The following is a 15,346-nucleotide window of genomic DNA, read 5'->3' on the forward strand; positions in this document are numbered from 1 at the left end:
ACGATGGGAGGTTGAAGTCAATCCTTTTCGGGTTATTTAATGCTGAATCCAAAGATTTTGAAGAAAATTTTTTTGATAGACTATATTTGTTATTTTCAAGTCGGTTTCTATTTAACCCATAGTTGGGACCCTAACAAGTACTACCACTCCGGGTCAGAGTGAACCTGGGAGCAATGGTAATTAAAGGGTGGCTCCACACTCCCCAAAGCCCGCAAGTTGGGGTCTCACCACTGGATATAGTTTAAGGTCATATCCAGGACATATGGAATAGGAGCGAGGATATTAAAGTAATGGCGTTCTTTCTACGTGTAGCGTTTTTTTTTTTTTGTTTGCTTTTTTTTTTTTTTTTTTTAACACTAAGGAGTACAGCATTTAATGGTTACTACATGAAATTAAAAGAATGAAGATATTTTATTGATGAATGAAACACCCATTCGTTAATTTGTTTGAATATAAGTAAAATTACCTCAACTGGAAGCTGAAAAGTTCGAGGTAAATGATTAATCGTCAAGGTGGCTATCATTGGACTATCATTACACTAATTGAATTAATTCTAATTTCATAACAATTTGGTTCAATTAATAAGTTTATTACCAAACAATGTATTAATTACGCTATTGTTTGGGCATTAAATTATTAACCTATTAGTGTTCAAATTTTGTTTTCTTTATTACCAAAAATATTTTCTAAATATAATATAATATACTAGCGGGACCTGTAGATATTCCACAGCAGACTCATATGTAATATATTGATGTTGCCATTTTGTGGGTGTTCAGTGTGAATTTATTGTAGCTCTTGTTAAAACTGCAAAAGTATTTAAGCTAGCAGGGATGCCCAGCATAGCCCAGTCATAAAATACACTTAAATATATTTTAATTCATGCAGATTTCGTATATTATTACAGAGTAAATTTTCTAACGATTTTTATATATTATAAAGTTTTGATTTCCAAAAATAGAATATAAAAATATATATATATATATATATATATATATATATATATATATATGACTTTGGGTGCATCCGCTTGAATTGAAATCAAAATTAAAAAAAAAAAAAAAATTATATATATATATATATATATATATATATATAATTTTTTTTTATATATATATATATATTGCGAGTGAAACAGTCGTATTTTCGAGTGATTTTTCAAAGTGGCGACTAGAAATAATGAAACGCTTATCTTTCGGCGATTGTATTTCTTTCATTGACAATCTTCCAAAGCTCACTACCGAGTGAAAAATATATTATCAACTTTTGTTTTTAATAAAACGAACACAGTTAAATTATTTAAACAATAAAAATTTAATAGAATATACTCTTTTTTTTAACAAAGGCGGTTTTTAAAAAAAAAAAGCCGGAGAAATTAGGATGTTTATACCTTCAAGTATCAATATAAAATTTGTATATTTAGAATTACACTTATGATAAAAAATACAGAAAAATATTTATGATGTACATACTCGTCATGAAACGAAGATGTCATATTCCAAAAATCAAGTGGGTTTGGCTAGCAACTTTGCTATTTGGCTAGTAAATGATTTCCAATGGTCAACTAAAGATAAATTTAGTCCATAGAGCCCTGATATATAACTGGAGTTCCTTCAGTTATAATCAAAATTGCAACCAAAACTTAAGAATTCTTGATAAATTTATTTATTACAAGAAATGGAAAGTCTCAACAATTAAACGACAGTCACTGAAGAAAAAAGATGTGAGCGTGACACACAAAATAACACACGCTATCATGAATATACAGATTTACCCAAATTACTTTCAAAGATTCACTTTATAGGATAGTTACAACATTCATATATATAATATATAACCTTCAAAATGTGAGAATATATTTAATTATTTCCACAACAAGACAACGTCGCAGCTCACAAGAGCCATGAAAGTCAACAAACCAGAAGTACAAGACACGAGTTATGCCCTCATCAGTTAGACATTTTTGGATGTGTCTAACTGATGAGCCCAAAGGAGGGCATAACTAGTCTTGGACTTTCGGTTTGTTGACTTACATGGATCTTGTGAGCTGCAAAGTTGTCTGGCTGCGGAAATAAATATAAATTATATAGAGATTTTTCTTAATTAAGCCTCGCCCCGACAGTCGAGTTTTACATTTCCTCCATGTTTTTTTGTTTTTTTTTTACGCACATTTTATCTTTCTTTTAATAATATTATTGGATTTCATTCCTGTTTTCTTGTACCTATTTGTGAATTATTCCACGGATTTCTGCCTTTTGGATTACTTTGGATCATCTTCCAATTATGTGATTCCCTTGGAATTTACTTGTGCGAATGGAAATTTAACTTTCTTGGATTCTGCACTTTTGGATTTTACCGTCATTGGATACTTTACCCTTCAGACTATCTATTCACACGAAATCACTTTTTTTATTCACCCTATTCCCTCTGCTTCATTTTTTGTTATCAAGTAAGATCTGTGACTTACTTGTAGTTTCATCAAATACTTTTGCAAGCAAAATCCGATCCCGCATTTTGCTAATTCCTACTCTCTGATGAGAAGGAGAGTATTTCTTCGAAACACCGCGGATCAAGGACTATCCATTTATTTAGAGTTTCCTTTTTAAAATTAAATGTTTTTAACTCTTTTTCAAAGTGTTTTTTAACATGTTTTATTGACTACTTGTTCTTATATATATATATATATATATTATATATATTATATATATATATATATATATATATATATATATATATATGCAGCAAGTCATTTTCAAAGCATGTCTGGTTGAATACAACAGTTCTTTTTCTTATCTTTCTACTGATTCTTGATTTGTCAAACATTTCTATTGGTGTCTAATACCGAATTGTGTAGTATGTACGCAAGTGATTCTGGGTCAGCCATTTTCACTCCAGTGCTTTCGATCAGTGATTATTATCAAGAGTAGTAGAGGGTTGTTTTTTTTTTTTTTTTCATAATTTATTGTATTTTGATTTTTATTCATTTCTTTAACTAGCCTGGGTGCCCGGCGTTGGCCGGGTGTTTGGAGGTGTATGTTGAGCAAAATTAAAAAAAAAAAAAAAAAAAAAAAAAAACGTGGTAATATGCAGGCAAGTTCGAACTTTTACTGTGAAGTAGGAAAAGAACGTGAAAAGAAAAAGAAAACGTGACATCTTTGCTGTTGCGTCCATCGCCAAACCGGAAGGCTAGTCAATCGAAAAGAGGGGATGACTTTCGAAAATATTAGCGAAAAAAGCGACCCCTACTTTTAGAAAAATACCCAGTTGAGGGTGTAGTAATTAATATTTTTAGCCAATTTTTTTATATTTGTTGTCCGAAGAGTCAAACTTCAAAACGATACCGATCTTGTGAAAATCCGTCGCCTCTGTCAAAAGTTTTAGGCAGACATACAAACATACATACATTTAAACAGACAGGCGAGATTTGTAATAATAATAATAGATTAACGTAGGATATTTGAGGTTTTTTTTTAAGAGGAATTTGATCTCATCATGCTTCCCCGCCCCTTATGGGTGTACTGAGATATTTGGAACCTTTTCCATTCACTTCCGCAGAAATTTTTTTACATGGTGTCTTTCTGCACAGATACACATTGACATATCCATGCATACATTACACGCACATATTTCTTTGAGTATTGCAAGAGCATATTAACGTCTTTGCTGAGGAATATCATGCCAGTATGGCAGTGTTTGATTAGAAGCCATTTAAATCTTAGGGTTTCATTTTGACAAACTGATTGGATGCCAATTCATTTTTCATTTCTGAAATTTTCATTTTGCTGTCAACGTGTTGTTTTTTTAAGGTTTCCTCTAACCAGATTTCTAGACTTTATTAATATATGACCTAAATATTGGTCTTGTTCTATAACAAGGTTTTACGTTGTGAGTAACGGTCGCATTTGTGATTGGATTCTTCCAAGTGGTGGCTAGAAATAATAAAACACTTATCTTTTGGCGATTATCTTTTTCTTATCGACAATCTTCTAAAACTAATTACCGAGTGAAAAATGTCTTTTTCAGCCTTTGTTTTTTTTCAAATTATTAAAACAATAAATGGTTTAATAGAACAATTTTTAACGAAGACTGTTTAAAAATATATCTTAAGAAATTTGAATGTTTATACATTCAAATCTCTACATAAAATTACGTGCATATTTAGAATTACACTTATAACAAAAAAAAAAAAAAAAAAAAAAAAAAAAAAAGAAATTTTATGATGTATGTACTCGTTACAGAATGGAATATCATATTCCAAAAATCACGCGGGCTTGGCTAATAATTTTTTTTTTTTTATTTGGCTAGTAAATGAAAAAAATTGTTGTCAAAGGTCAACTAAGGATAAATTTGTCCGTATAACGTTTTTAGATGCACCCAGGAGTGGTAAGAGGCTCTTTCCCCGTCTTTCAGTAGCATCAAAGTTTATCCTTTGGTATCTAATATGAAACGTCACTAATACAAAGGATTGCATTTTTTTTTTTTTTTTTTTATGGAAGACAACAAGAACATTTCTTTATATCAAGTCGATGTAAAACTTTATTGAAATTTATTTTATGCATATTATTGTTACTTAAATATACCACCATGATTAAATTATAACTTTTTCATTCAAATTATTACAGCATAATTCATATTTTTCTGCAATATTTTAGTCCATATTAACCCAAAAAACGATCTTCTTCAGTCAACAGTCATAATACTCATCCTCACACAATATTACTGACTACATAGTATCCCTGCAACTTATGCCCCTGACAGTAGCCCCCCTAGTGGCACTGTGCCTTGTTTGTGGTGAAAATGTAATTAAAAAAAAAGCTTTACGATTCAAAACTTCTTCCGATTGGTTACCTAACTGTTTGTTTTGTCTGCAAGTTTTTACAATTCAAAGCTTCTTTGGATTAATACTGGCATTTTACTTCTTTTCTAAAACCGAAATGGCTTACAACACCAAAGATACATCTTTATGTTAATGTCTTTTAGTAGCACCAAAGTTTATCCTTTGGCATCTAAAATGAAATAAGGTGACGAATCCAATCCCTGTACTGAACAATGGGTTGCATTTCTTTTTTTATGGAGGACAACAATAATAGATTTTCTTATATCAAGTTAATGCAGAAGTTTTTATTGAAATTTATTTTATGCATACAATTAGTTAAATATACCACTATGATTAAATTATAACTTTTTTATCCAAATTATTGTAACATCATTCATATTTTTCTGTAATATTTTAGTTGATGTTAACCCAAAAACGACCTTCTTTGGTCAGTAATGCTGTTTTAGTATTATGACTTGACTAAAGATCTAAAATAATTTGGTTGGGAAAACTTTCCCCATCCTTCATATACTCCTTATCTAGCTCCCTCGGATTATCACTTATTTTGAGTATTACAAAATCATTTAGAATTTAACATCTCAAGAAGTCGTTGATACCTGGAGTCAATTTATAGAGAGGTCATTACAATAAATGAAAATTTTCCAAAAACGATTTTCATTTAAGATGAAATTTTAAGTTGCAAACACTCTTGCACCGACCTGATATATAAGATTTGATGAGATGAAGAGGATAACATTCAAAGATGAAGCAATAAGTCTAATCACAAACCCATGTTCAAAAGTAGGAAACTGCAAAGCAGTCATAAATATATATACTCCAGCCTTAAGGCGACAAAAACGAGAGTCCTCTTAACTTTTTTTGTTTAATAGGTGACCTCTCACAACATCCGAGATATTCCACTTAAACACTCATGAAACACTTGTAACAAAAACCTTCTAGTCCAAATAATTGTTTTCGGAATCTGATGAAACTCCTATTAGGGATCTTTTCTGTTATTAAAAACTTCCGGGGATCCTGTTTCCACGTTCTCAAGTCGGTGATCTAGATAAAATGAATTTAATTCCTATTGTTACAAAATTGTAAACATTTTGAAAGATTTTCCTCTATGCGATTAACCCGAAAAATGTCTCCACCTACCAAAGTCTTTGACAGAGTGGGGAATATTATATATATATATATATATATATATATACATATATATATGAGAGAGAGTGTGGGAGGGAGATAAAGAAGTCACTATCAGCCCTTGTAAGTTAAAAGGTGTCAACATCAAATATAAAATACTGTTACTGTCATCTAAATAAAAAAAAATGAAAGTACTCCTTTCCACTGACGCTGTATCTCATTACCTTTTATCTTAACTTTTAAAAACAAATGTAAAAAATACATCACGCGTCACCTTTCTCAAAAACGATTTAGTTTCAACTCTAAAATTACGTTATATATTGAAGGGGACAGTTCTCGGTATTTAGAGAAATTAAGTAAATAGGATCAAAAATATGTTTTAAAAGGAGAAGGCTAGAATTGAACAATGATCAAAAGATAATACATATTGCTATTTAGATGCGATTCCAGGAATGTAGAGAATTGTCCATTATATTAGAAATAACTATACAACAAAGTTATGTCAGAGCAGGTAGAATAAGACAATGGAAATTAACGAATGTTCTTTGTGTGCCAGAACATGTATTGGAAGCAGATACAATATCCACGTGCAAAGCAGGCACATATTGGCCATGTTCTGACGTCACAAAGAAATAGACCCAATATATTCAGTTTACAGAGTTCAAAATCAATTGAGTAAGGAGTTAAATTAAGGAAGAGAGTGGAGTTAGCCTAAGCCCTTTCGGAAGCGAGGCAGAGAAGAGGAGACAAAATGTAGAAATCTAACAGGTATCAAATTCTCATCATTCTAATCACCAGTTGGAATAAATGTCTTCATATCGTGTGTAAGCCTTGGTCTTCATAGTCATTTCAACCGCAAGGTGATGTGTTTTTGTCTTCGTCTTGTTTTTGATTGACTACGTTATTTTGGATGCTTTCAGTAGAATCATGGAGTAGCGGTAGGTAGTCAGATTTTGTTTCACTTTCTTTTCCGTCTTCGTGTCATGGGTTCGAGCCTGGCTGCCTACAAAAATGTTTTTTTTATTTTTGCTCAACACACCTCCAAAAACCCGGGCACCAGGCTAGTTTCATGATTAAAGGAGTGTAACTTATTTTTAATATTGACAATTTTTTTTACTTGGCATATGATTCTTAAGCCTTTTTCAATAACTTTTCAAGACAACGCTTAAAATCTAAGGACTTTTCAAGTCCGCATGAACCCTGGAGAATTTGGTATTTTAAAAACAGTAAGTGTAAATTTTATAAAAAGGAAATTTTAAACAAAACTGCAATTTTTTTTTTTTTTTTTTTGTTAATGTAACAATATTAATAAGTATTTAAAAAAAAATGCTGAAGAAATTAACTTAAAAAAAAAAAAAAAAAAAAAAAAAAAAAAAGATAACTGCACCGAAAGTGTTTTACCTAGAAAAAGTAATCTTGGCATTCTATTATAGACATTTGATATATTAATGTTATTAACTTTGTTAAAAAAAAAAAAGTGTAAGTTTTCATTAATGCAGGTTATCACATTAATCCAGAGTAAAAATTACTGTTTCTCATCAATCATAACTAACGTTAATAGTTAGGTTTTATTTGTTCGTCGACATCTAATGAGGGGGTGTAGTAATAAAACAATGTTTAAGTTGCGAAAACACCAGGAATTATATGTTAGTGTGAAATGCAACAAAATAAACAAAACGAAAAAAACTCTGAAATGAATGGAACTTGTTAAAACATTGTAAGTATTTAACCATATCTGGACAATCCGAAGAATGTGAATTACTAGAGTGGATTGACAGAAGAGTTTTATGCAAGGAAAAAGAAAAATATTTTACTTACAGAAATCGATTCGTCAGAAGAATTTTCGTACAGAATTGAAAACTAAGTAAAGAAATCCAGATAAAAATGATATGAAATAATTTAAAGACGTCATTGATACTGCTGGAACCTACAGTGGAAGATTTAATTTGGGAATAATAGCCGTCACGTTAGCCTTCACAACCGAATTCTTAGTGATGCTAAATGGATAAACAGTTTTCGACTAGACAAACGGAAAATAATTGAATCTTACTGAAGTGTCATATTCCAAAAAATCATGTAGGTTTGGCTAGTAAACGAAAATATTTAGTTGTCAACTAAAAAGATAAATTTGTTTGTAGAACCCCATACAAGGTTTTTTGATGCGCCCAAGAGTGATAAGAGCCTGTAATATATTTAATTCTTGACTTATGCAAAAGAGGGCAAAGGAGTTAAATGTTCGGGGGGGGGGGAACATGGCTCAAAGTTCATTTAATAATTATAAAATGCTCTGTAAATTGGTCTGTCATGCTTATATTTGAAATAGTGTTTTCTTTAGTCTGTCAAGCTCACGCTTTCAGCAGTCTTATGCTTAAAAATGTTTTTTTTTTATTTAGTCTGTAAAGCTTAAGTTAAACATAGTATTTTGTTTTGAGTTGTCGTGTTTAACTTTGCAATAGAATTCTAAGATAGATCTATCAGTGACCTTTCTATCCCTTTGTAAATTCATTGTTCTGTCAAGGTCAAATTTGAGATTACATTATCTTTGATTTATCATCCTTAAATTTGTAATGATATTTTATTTGATCAGTTATAGTCAGCAATAGCATTTTTGATCTGTCAAATTAAGTTAATCTGTTAAGTTGGAATTGAAGACTAAGCGAAGAAAAACGGATAAAAATCAAAGAAGGTGGAAACTCGCAACCTACAGTAAAAGCTGTTTAATAGAAACTAACCTGGAAATAATAGTAGCTATGATAGCTTGTAATAGTAGTATTTGTATTTGAAATGTATTCTTATATTCATATATTGTCACAATAAATAAATAAAAAATAAAAAAAAAAGTGAAGATCACTTCTGGTAATAATTTTGGTTTCGTTTATCCTAATGATTCACTGCTAGGACCATAACGTAGCCAATAAGGTCCTGCATCTTATATGGAAAAATGGAAACAGCACTAACCACATGTGAGTTTAACTGGCTTCCTCCAAAGGACGAAGTTCCATAGGAGTATGAAATTCACAAGTGACTCTTAGTCGCATGTATATCTGTTAGGAGAGATAACGTTTGGTTTTTGCAACTCTTGCAGGGAGATGTTAACGTCCTCCTCCATACAGTGCCTGGAATTCCCAAATTGGTCTCCCACCTGGTACTGATCCAGTTCATCATTGCTTAATGAGAACTGGTGTGTCAACATGATTATATTTATTTGACTGACCTTTGCTCGTGAAAAGTTTGTTAATGGTCGAAATTTTTATAGAATTTCAACTGACTTTTCAAAATCAGATTTCTGGATTTGATAACAGTAACCATTATATGCTATATATGAGAGAGAAGAAATGACACAAAATGAGAGAGAGAGAGAAGAAATGACACAAAATGAGAGAGAGAGAGAAGAAATGACACAAAATGAGAGAGAGAGAGAAGAAATGACACAAAATGAGAGAGAGAGAGAAGAAATGACACAAAATGAGAGAGAGAGAGAAGAAATGACACAAAATGAGAGAGAGAGAGAGAAGAAATGACACAAAATGAGAGAGAGAGAGAAGAAATGACACAAAATGAGAGAGAGAGAGAAGAAATGACACAAAATGAGAGAGAGAGAGAAGAAATGACACAAAATGAGAGAGAGAGAGAAGAAATGACACAAAATGAGAGAGAGAGAGAAGAAATGACACAAAATGAGAGAGAGAGAGAGAGAAGAAATGACACAAAATGAGAGAGAGAGAGAGAGAAGAAATGACACAAAATGAGAGAGAGAGAGAAGAAATGACACAAAATGAGAGAGAGAGAGAGAAGAAATGACACAAAATGAGAGAGAGAGAGAGAAGAAATGACACAAAATGAGAGAGAGAGAGAGAAGAAATGAAACAAAATGAGAGAGAGAGAGAGAAGAAATGAAACAAAATGAGAGAGAGAGAGAGAAGAAATGAAACAAAATGAGAGAGAGAGAGAGAAGAAATGACACAAAATGAGAGAGAGAGAGAGAAGAAATGACACAAAATGAGAGAGAGAAGAAATGACACAAAATGAGAGAGAGAAGAAATGACACAAAATGAGAGAGAGAAGAAATGACACAAAATGAGAGAGAGAGAGAAGAAATGACACAAAATGAGAGAGAGAGAGAAGAAATGACACAAAATGAGAGAGAGAGAGAAGAAATGACACAAAATGAGAGAGAGAGAGAGAAGAAATGACACAAAATGAGAGAGAGAGAGAGAAGAAATGACACAAAATGAGAGAGAGAGAGAGAAGAAATGACACAAAATGAGAGAGAGAGAGAGAAGAAATGACACAAAATGAGAGAGAGAGAGAAGAAATGACACAAAATGAGAGAGAGAGAGAAGAAATGACACAAAATGAGAGAGAGAGAGAAGAAATGACACAAAATGAGAGAGAGAGAGAAGAAATGACACAAAATGAGAGAGAGAGAGAAGAAATGACACAAAATGAGAGAGAGAGAGAGAAGAAATGACACAAAATGAGAGAGAGAGAGAGAGAAGAAATGACACAAAATGAGAGAGAGAGAAAGAGAAGAAATGACACAAAATGAGAGAGAGAGAGAGAAGAAATGACACAAAATGAGAGAGAGAGAGAGAGAAGAAATGACACAAAATGAGAGAGAGAGAGAGAGAGAAGAAATGACACAAAATGAGAGAGAGAGAGAAGAAATGACACAAAATGAGAGAGAGAGAGAGAGAAGAAATGACACAAAATGAGAGAGAGAGAGAGAAGAAATGACACAAAATGAGAGAGAGAGAGAGAGAGAAGAAATGACACAAAATGAGAGAGAGAGAGAGAAGAAATGACACAAAATGAGAGAGAGAGAGAGAAGAAATGACACAAAATGAGAGAGAGAGAGAGAAGAAATGACACAAAATGAGAGAGAGAGAGAGAAGAAATGACACAAAATGAGAGAGAGAAGAAATGACACAAAATGAGAGAGAGAAGAAATGACACAAAATGAGAGAGAGAAGAAATGACACAAAATGAGAGAGAGAAGAAATGACACAAAATGAGAGAGAGAAGAAATGACACAAAATGAGAGAGAGAAGAAATGACACAAAATGAGAGAGAGAGAGAAGAAATGACACAAAATGAGAGAGAGAGAGAAGAAATGACACAAAATGAGAGAGAGAGAGAAGAAATGACACAAAATGAGAGAGAGAGAGAGAAGAAATGACACAAAATGAGAGAGAGAGAGAGAAGAAATGACACAAAATGAGAGAGAGAGAGAGAAGAAATGACACAAAATGAGAGAGAGAGAGAGAAGAAATGACACAAAATGAGAGAGAGAGAGAGAAGAAATGACACAAAATGAGAGAGAGAGAGAGAAGAAATGACACAAAATGAGAGAGAGAGAGAGAAGAAATGACACAAAATCAGAGAGAGAGAGAAGAAATGACACAAAATCAGAGAGAGAGAGAAGAAATGACACAAAATCAGAGAGAGAGAGAAGAAATGACACAAAATCAGAGAGAGAGAGAAGAAATGACACAAAATCAGAGAGAGAGAGAAGAAATGACACAAAATCAGAGAGAGAGAGAAGAAATGACACAAAATCAGAGAGAGAGAGAAGAAATGACACAAAATCAGAGAGAGAGAGAAGAAATGACACAAAATCAGAGAGAGAGAGAAGAAATGACACAAAATGAGAGAGAGAGAGAGAAGAAATGACACAAAATGAGAGAGAGAGAGAGAAGAAATGACAAAATGAGAGAGAGAGAGAGAGAAGAAATGACACAAAATGAGAGAGAGAGAGAGAAGAAATGACACAAAATGAGAGAGAGAGAGAGAAGAAATGACACAAAATGAGAGAGAGAGAGAGAAGAAATGACACAAAATGAGAGAGAGAGAGAGAGAAGAAATGACAAAAAATGAGAGAGAGAGAGAGAGAAGAAATGAAACAAAATGAGAGAGAGAGAGAGAAGAAATGAAACAAAATGAGAGAGAGAGAGAGAAGAAATGACACAAAATGAGAGAGAGAGAGAGAAGAAATGACACAAAATGAGAGAGAGAGAGAAGAAATGACACAAAATGAGAGAGAGAGAGAAGAAATGACACAAAATGAGAGAGAGAGAGAGAAGAAATGACACAAAATGAGAGAGAGAGAGAGAAGAAATGACACAAAATGAGAGAGAGAGAGAAGAAATGACACAAAATGAGAGAGAGAGAGAAGAAATGACACAAAATGAGAGAGAGAAGAAATGACACAAAATGAGAGAGAGAAGAAATGACACAAAATGAGAGAGAGAAGAAATGACACAAAATGAGAGAGAGAAGAAATGACACAAAATGAGAGAGAGAAGAAATGACACAAAATGAGAGAGAGAAGAAATGACACAAAATGAGAGAGAGAGAGAGAGAGAAGAAATGACACAAAATGAGAGAGAGAGAGAAGAAATGACACAAAATGAGAGAGAGAGAGAGAAGAAATGACACAAAATGAGAGAGAGAGAGAAGAAATGACACAAAATGAGAGAGAGAGAGAGAAGAAATGACACAAAATGAGAGAGAGAGAGAGAAGAAATGACACAAAATGAGAGAGAGAAGAAATGACACAAAATGAGAGAGAGAGAGAAGAAATGACACAAAATGAGAGAGAGAGAGAAGAAATGACACAAAATGAGAGAGAGAGAGAAGAAATGACACAAAATGAGAGAGAGAGAGAAGAAATGACACAAAAAGAGAGAAGAAATGAAACAAAAAGAGAGAAGAAATGAAACAAAAAGAGAGAAGAAATGAAACAAAAAGAGAGAAGAAATGAAACAAAAAGAGAGAAGAAATGAAACAAAAAGAGAGAAGAAATGAAACAAAAAGAGAGAAGAAATGAAACAAAAAGAGAGAGAAGAAATGAAACAAAAAGAGAGAGAAGAAATGAAACAAAAAGAGAGAGAAGAAATGAAACAAAAAGAGAGAGAAGAAATGAAACAAAAAGAGAGAGAAGAAATGAAACAAAAAGAGAGAGAAGAAATGAAACAAAAAGAGAGAGAAGAAATGAAACAAAATGAGAGAGAGATGAAACAAAATGAGAGAGAGATGAAACAAAATGAGAGAGAGATGAAACAAAATGAGAGAGATGAAACAAAATGAAAGAGATGAAACAAAATGAAAGAGAGATGAAACAAAATGAGAGAGAGATGAAACAAAATGAGAGAGAGATGAAACAAAATGAGAGAGAGATGAAACAAAATGAGAGAGAGATGAAACAAAATTAGAGAGAGATGAAACAAAATTAGAGAGAGATGAAACGAAATGAGAGAGAGATGAAACAAAATGAGAGAGAGAGAGAAGAAATGAAACAAAATGAGAGAGGGAGAGAGAAGAAATGAAACAAAATGAGAGAGGGAGAGAGAAGAAATGAAACAAAATGAGAGAGGGAGAGAGAAGAAATGAAACAAAATGAGAGAGAGAGAGAGAAGAAATGAAACAAAATGAGAGAGGGAGAGAGAAGAAATGAAACAAAATGAGAGAGGGAGAGAGAAGAAATGAAACAAAATGAGAGAGGGAGAGAGAAGAAATGAAACAAAATGAGAGAGGGAGAGAGAAGAAATGAAACAAAATGAGAGAGGGAGAGAGAAGAAATGAAACAAAATGAGAGAGGGAGAGAGAAGAAATGAAACAAAATGAGAGAGGGAGAGAGAAGAAATGAAACAAAATGAGAGAGGGAGAGAGAAGAAATGAAACAAAATGAGAGAGGGAGAGAGAAGAAATGAAACAAAAAGAGAGAGAAGAAATGAAACAAAAAGAGAGAGAAGAAATGAAACAAAAAGAGAGAGAAGAAATGAAACAAAAAGAGAGAGAAGAAATGAAACAAAATGAGAGAGAGATGAAACAAAATGAGAGAGAGATGAAACAAAATGAGAGAGAGATGAAACAAAATGAGAGAGAGATGAAACAAAATGAGAGAGAGATGAAACAAAATGAGAGAGAGATGAAACAAAATGAGAGAGAGATGAAACAAAATGAGAGAGAGATGAAACAAAATGAGAGAGAGATGAAACAAAATGAGAGAGAGAGAAGAAACAAAATGAGAGAGAGAGAAGAAACAAAATGAGAGAGAGAGAAGAAACAAAATGAGAGAGGGAGAAGAAACAAAATGAGAGAGGGAGAGAGAAGAAATGAAACAAAATGAGAGAGGGAGAGAGAAGAAATGAAACAAAATGAGAGAGGGAGAGAGAAGAAATGAAACAAAATGAGAGAGGGAGAGAGAAGAAATGAAACAAAATGAGAGAGGGAGAGAGAAGAAATGAAACAAAATGAGAGAGGGAGAGAGAAGAAATGAAACAAAATGAGAGAGGGAGAGAGAAGAAATGAAACAAAATGAGAGAGGGAGAGAGAAGAAATGAAACAAAATGAGAGAGGGAGAGAGAAGAAATGAAACAAAATGAGAGAGGGAGAGAGAAGAAATGAAACAAAATGAGAGAGGGAGAGAGAAGAAATGAAACAAAATGAGAGAGGGAGAGAGAAGAAATGAAACAAAATGAGAGAGGGAGAGAGAAGAAATGAAACAAAATGAGAGAGGGAGAGAGAAGAAATGAAACAAAATGAGAGAAGGAGAGAGAAGAAATTAAACAAAATGAGAGAGGGAGAGAGAAGAAATGAAACAAAATGAGAGAGGGAGAGAGAAGAAATGAAACAAAATGAGAGAGGGAGAGAGAAGAAATGAAACAAAATGAGAGAGGGAGGGAGAAGAAATGAAACAAAATGAGAGAGAGAAGAAATGAAACAAAATGAGAGAGAAGAAATGAAACAAAAAGAGAGAGAAGAAATGAAACAAAATGAGAGAGAGAAGAAATGAAACAAAATGAGAGAGAGAAGAAATGAAACAAAATGAGAGAGAGAGAAGAAATGAAACAAAATGAGAGAGAGAGAAGAAATGAAACAAAATGAGAGAGAGAGAAGAAATGAAACAAAATGAGAGAGAGAGAAGAAATGAAACAAAATGAGAGAGAGAAGAAATGAAACAAAATGAGAGAGAGAAGAAATGAAACAAAATGAGAGAGAGAAGAAATGAAACAAAATGAGAGAGAGAAGAAATGAAACAAAATGAGAGAGAGAAGAAATGAAACAAAATGAGAGAGAGAAGAAATGAAACAAAATGAGAGAGAGAAGAAATGAAACAAAATGAGAGAGAGAAGAAATGAAACAAAATGAGAGAGAGAAGAAATGAAACAAAATGAGAGAGAGAAGAAATGAAACAAAATGAGAGAGAGAAGAAATGAAACAAAATGAGAGAGAGAAGAAATGAAACAAAATGAGAGAGGGAGAGAGAAGAAATTAAACAAAATGAGAGAGGGAGAGAGAAGAAATTAAACAAAATGAGAGAGGGAGAGAGAAGAAATGAAACAAAATGAGAGAGGGAGAGAGAAGAAATGAAACAAAATG

General features: G+C 32.7%; 1 protein-coding gene across 12 annotated transcripts in view; it reads right to left on the reverse strand.

Annotated features, from left to right (window-relative positions):
* Positions 1–15,346, reverse strand: part of LOC145261200 (endothelin-converting enzyme homolog) — a 662,230-nt gene that overhangs the window by 474,054 nt on the left and 172,830 nt on the right. For 3 of the 12 annotated variants that reach the window (XM_080119526.1, XM_080119527.1, XM_080119528.1), the window contains one exon: positions 7,781–7,822. The exons of the other annotated variants lie outside the window; for them this stretch is intronic. In XM_080119526.1, coding sequence (XP_079975652.1) covers positions 7,781–7,822 — 42 coding nt within the window. The remainder of the gene's footprint in view (positions 1–7,780; positions 7,823–15,346) is intronic. 12 annotated transcript variants of the gene reach the window in all.

The sequence above is a fragment of the Euprymna scolopes genome, chromosome 37 (assembly GCF_053919585.1).
Source record: "Euprymna scolopes isolate OS-2025 chromosome 37, ASM5391958v1, whole genome shotgun sequence".
In the NCBI taxonomy this organism is placed as follows: Eukaryota; Metazoa; Mollusca; class Cephalopoda; order Sepiida; family Sepiolidae; genus Euprymna; species Euprymna scolopes.